At 37.5% G+C, this 4,752-nt stretch overlaps 1 protein-coding gene across 1 annotated transcript in view; it reads left to right on the top strand.

The window, feature by feature from the left end:
* ANGPTL5 (angiopoietin-like 5) overlaps positions 1–1,223 on the top strand; it is a 19,276-nt gene extending 18,053 nt beyond the window's left edge. The window contains exon 8 of the mRNA XM_014544572.1: positions 614–1,223. Coding sequence (XP_014400058.1) covers positions 614–933 — 320 coding nt within the window. The 3' untranslated portion in view covers positions 934–1,223. The remainder of the gene's footprint in view (positions 1–613) is intronic.
* Positions 1,224–4,752: the final 3,529 nt, after the last annotated feature.

The following is a 4,752-nucleotide window of genomic DNA, read 5'->3' as shown; positions in this document are numbered from 1 at the left end:
GACATCCCCTGAGGGGTCCCGGATTGTGAGAGGGCATAGGTTGGGGTGGGGGACACTTGCAAGTGCAGAATTTCGTGCACCGGGCCTCTAGTTTTATATAAACTTGGTAGCCTATAAATAAAACCAAACAACTTTTGCAGTAACAAATCTAAGTTTTTTAAATGCAGAAGTTTCACATTCATTCATACCTCTCTAACATGTAAAATAGTAGTGTTATGAAAACCTCTTATATGTAAATTATTTTCTTTTTCTAAATTAACAATGATCACATTACTCTTCCCTGAAGAATGACAGGTCTATACACCATCATCTTTGGCCTAAATTAGCTGAATAAATCTACACAGCCAAACTTCCATTTTTGAATTGTGATTTTTTAAAAATTATAATGTTATATCAAATGTCCACTTAAAGATCCCTATAACGCTAAGGAATTTATTATCAGGTTTTGCCATATTGCAATCTGGAGGAGAGTTTGTAATATGACATCTTGTAGAAAATAATTTAAGTCTCATTTCTAGATGCAATGCTTTTGCATAATAGGCTGGTAAAGGTCAATTAAAAATTACAAAAAGTGCCTTTAAATTTAGTCATTTACAAAATCTATTTTACCCAGGTGATGCTTTCCGGGGCTTCAGGAAAGAAGATAATCAAAATGCAATGCCTTTCAGCACAGCAGATGTTGATAATGATGGATGTCATCCCGCATGCCTGGTTGTTGGTCAGTCTGTGAAGAGCTGCAGTCACCTCAATAACAACACTGGCTGGTGGTTCAACCAATGTGGACTAGCAAATCTGAATGGCATTCATCGCTTCCCTGGAAAATTGCTTGCGACTGGAATTCAATGGGGCACATGGACCAAAAACAACTCACCTGTCAAGATTAAATCTGTTTCAATGAAAATCAGAAGAACTTACAATCCATATTTTAAGTAATTTCATTTTAAATTGTAAATCTTGTTCCATAATTATTTTTTTTAATAAAATATCAAAGATTTTACATAGTTTCTATTTTTACTGTTTCAAACATTTTAGCCAACATTTAACTATAGATGACATCTAGGGGTTGAGAGTGTTATTAGAAAATTTTAATTTTGTAGAGTTTTAATGAAAGAAAGCATGGCTCTATGTATGCTTTTCATTACTAACTATATTAATAATAAATAATAAAATTTGTTTTAAGTAAATTATGATGTCTTCTGGAATCTGTTGTCCTTTTAAAGGATCCCCTCCTCCCTTTTTAAAAATCTTTATTGTTGAAAATTACATAGGTCCTCCTTTATCGCCCATTAATCTCTTCCAGCCTGCCTCCTACACTGCCCCCCAGGGCCTCGCCACCCGATTGTCTGTCCATGCATTGTGCATATATACATACTAGTTCATTGGTTGATCTCTTCCCATCCCCCCTCCCCTGCCTTCCCTCTGAGGTTCAACAGTCTGTTCATGCTTCTATCTCTCTGGGAGTTTTTTTGATCATCAGTTTATTTGGTTCATTAAATTCCATATATGAGTGAGATCATGTGATATTTATCTTTCTCTGACTGGCTTATTTTGCTCAGCATAATACCCTCCAGGTCCACCCATGCTATTGCAAATGGTAAGAGTTCTTCCTTTTGTATTGCCATGTAGTATTCCATAGTGTAAATGTACCACAGTTTTTTTATCCACTCATCTGCTGATGGGCACTTAGGCTGTTTCCAAGTCTTATCTATTGTAAATTGTGCTGTTATGAACATAGGGGTGCTCCCCCATTTTTAAAAAGCATTAAATCATCATAGTTTGTTAGAAAAATTGAAGAGAACATTATACTTATTTCTATATTTATTCTAAATGGTACCTATGTAATCTACAGATAATTTCTATTGAAGACAATTCTAAGAAAAAACTTTGTGCTGATTAATATATAAACTTCACATGGTTAAAAAAAACTTACTATATCTAGGTGATTCCACAACATTTTATAGGTAATAAGAATTTGCTGTAAAAATAAAGTCCTTCTTGTTTTCCCATTTTATTGTGATTAATAATTTTATTTTTATTTGTAATAAATTTATTATGTATATCCTGATCAGTTGCATTCTAAACACATTTACATCTTTCTCTTTTTAAGCCAATAGAAATGGTATGAACTTTAAGTGAAGGACAATGGAAAAAAGTGATGAGTTAGTGGTCTCTACAGGTGGAAACATGCTGTGCCAAGTGACAGTTATTGATAAAAAAGTTGAGGGAAACAAGAATTAGTAAAGTACTTTGTCCAGAGTTAGGATTATATCATGTACAAAGGAGGGAAGAAGTGGCTTAAAAATGAGGTGGGAAGAGGACTGACTTAAAAATACATATGAGGATATAGATATCAGGGTGAGATCTGAGCCCAGAATAGAGCTGACCTAGCTCAGAACGTAGGATCTGATCTGAGTTTAGGGATGGGCAAAATGACGTGGTCGCCATTCAAAACTGCTTTCACTTTGATCTACTCTCCAAGCAGTGAATAAATCATGTAACAGCATTTACATGAGATAAGGTTGCAGGCGCATGAACGTGGCCTCCTGTGCCCTGGAGGCACAGCTGAGGTGCAGGTTGGAGAAGTGTCGAACTGTGGGTGCACTGCCTTTTATACCTACGGTGATTCGAACACTAGGAAACTCTGTCTACGAATTAAGGACGTCATGTTGCTACTTAGTAAGCCACATCTAATGTGTGGATCTGGACCTTGAAATTCTTGCTGAGCTTGCACAGGGGCAATCTCCTTTATTGCACTGCAAAGTACAGGGGCTTCATATTTTTAATCCCAGCATGAAGACTTTGGCGATCATGGAAATGTTGAAGGCAAAAGCATGATGGGAATAAATGCTGGGGTAATAAGGAAAAGACAGATCCAGAGAGCAGCAAGAAATGTTACTTTCTTTAGGCTTGAGAGTGGGAAGATATATATGATTTTGAATGGCGAAGGGACGATAATATCTAGGATGCCTTGTGAGAAGCTGTAAAAGTATTAAGAGGCCCCCAATCCCATTGCAAAGGAGAAGATATACCTTGGGTAATAATCCCGAGCTTCACACTCCCCAAAATGAAGTGACCTGACCCTCAGAAGTTATGAGATCAGGAAAACTGTTCCCTTTTTGCTATCTACTACTTCAACAGCATGCACGCACGTGTTAGAAGGAGGCATTAAAGGTCTCAGTCACATACCTGTGGTCTGAACGACATCATTATAGATCCATTCTTTCAGGATCTGAGGACTTTCCTGGGTAAATGGTCCCATTTAAGAACACAACTACTTTATTCTTTCATCAACTTAATCACCAGTAAACACTGGAACTGTGTCCAGTTAAAAATCAAAAGAAAGAGATATAGATCTGAAAGTTTCTCTCTAAACCATCATAGATTAGTTATAAATGGAAAAAAGTCATTATAATAGCTTTGAGAGCTATAGTTCTTAGAAGTAGTCCAAAAGCAAGTAATAACCTATTTTAAAAAGAACTCTACAGCATTACTAAGAAACATAAATAACTTTAAATAGCAACACAAGCATGATCTTTGATTAGAAGACTTATGTCAAGGGGCCCCAGATGTATGAAGGAGAGTGATGGGGTGTGAGAACCAGGAACAGTTTGGAGTTGCAGGAACAACGTGTGAGGAGGATTTAGGTTGAATCAAGAGGTCACTGACACAAATTGCCTCACTCTCATATATGACATAGGTTTTACTGAGAAATGTATAGGCTGGTAGATAGGAGAGCCTACTTATCTCAATGAGCAGTGTGCTCTGGGAGGCCACTTTTGTAACAGGATAAGTTTCAGGGTTGAGAAAGTGATCTTGTTTGAAAGGCAGAGTCCACTGAAGCTCAGTGGCTGATACCTGCTCTTTCCATTGAGCCAGCACAGATCCACTGAGCCTGCTCTTTGATAAGCTACCAAAGAAGGGAGACAATGAGCCCCTAGGCTATTCAGACCTGTCTCCAAAGTAGTCCATAAATTTAAAATAAGGGCACCATAAAAGGTCAACAGGATTTTCTTTTTTTGAATTTTGCAGAAATCTGAAGTGCTTCCAGAAGTATGATGAGTTGATTATGAAAGTGTATTACAAATATATGAGTTTTTAAAATTACTGTGTGACAAATGACCACAAATTTAGTGGTCAGTGCATGTCATAGCGAGCGGTTGAGTGGCCTTAGCATATCATTAGCATATTACGCTTTGATTGGTTGAACGGCCAATGGGTCGACCGGACACTTAGCATATTAGGCTTTTATTATATAGGATAATATTGTATAACAACTATACTTACATAAATAAAATAAAAAAGATGTCATCCAGGCTGAGCTCTCATCTGGGTTCAGGGATCTCTTTCAAGCTCATTGGGTGTTGGCAGAATTCATTTCCTGTGTTGGCAGAATTCATTTCCTGTAGGATTGAGGTCCCTGTTGTTCCTCTAGCAGAGAGCTGGGACCACTTTCAGCTCCTAGGGGCCACCTGCTTTTCCTTGACATGTGGCCCCAAGGGGCAGTTAATAAGATGGACATTTGCTTTCTTCCACACTAACATTTCTCTAGCTTCCTCCTCTGTGGCCAGCCAGAAAAAAGCTTGCTGCCTTTAGAGCTCATGTGATTAAGTCAGGCCCAGCTGAATAATCTCCATAGCTTAAGGTTAACTGATTTGTAACTTTAATTACATCTGAAAATCTTTTCAAAGCAGTACCTAGAGTAGTGTTTAATTGAATTACTGTGAGTAGGTATGTGTATAAAAGAAACTGGGA

Source organism: Myotis brandtii, unplaced genomic scaffold, assembly GCF_000412655.1.
Source record: "Myotis brandtii unplaced genomic scaffold, ASM41265v1 scaffold37, whole genome shotgun sequence".
NCBI classification, from domain to species: Eukaryota; Metazoa; Chordata; class Mammalia; order Chiroptera; family Vespertilionidae; genus Myotis; species Myotis brandtii.
The sequence above is the reverse complement of the archived record's forward strand: the minus strand, read 5'-3'. Positions and strand labels throughout refer to the sequence as shown.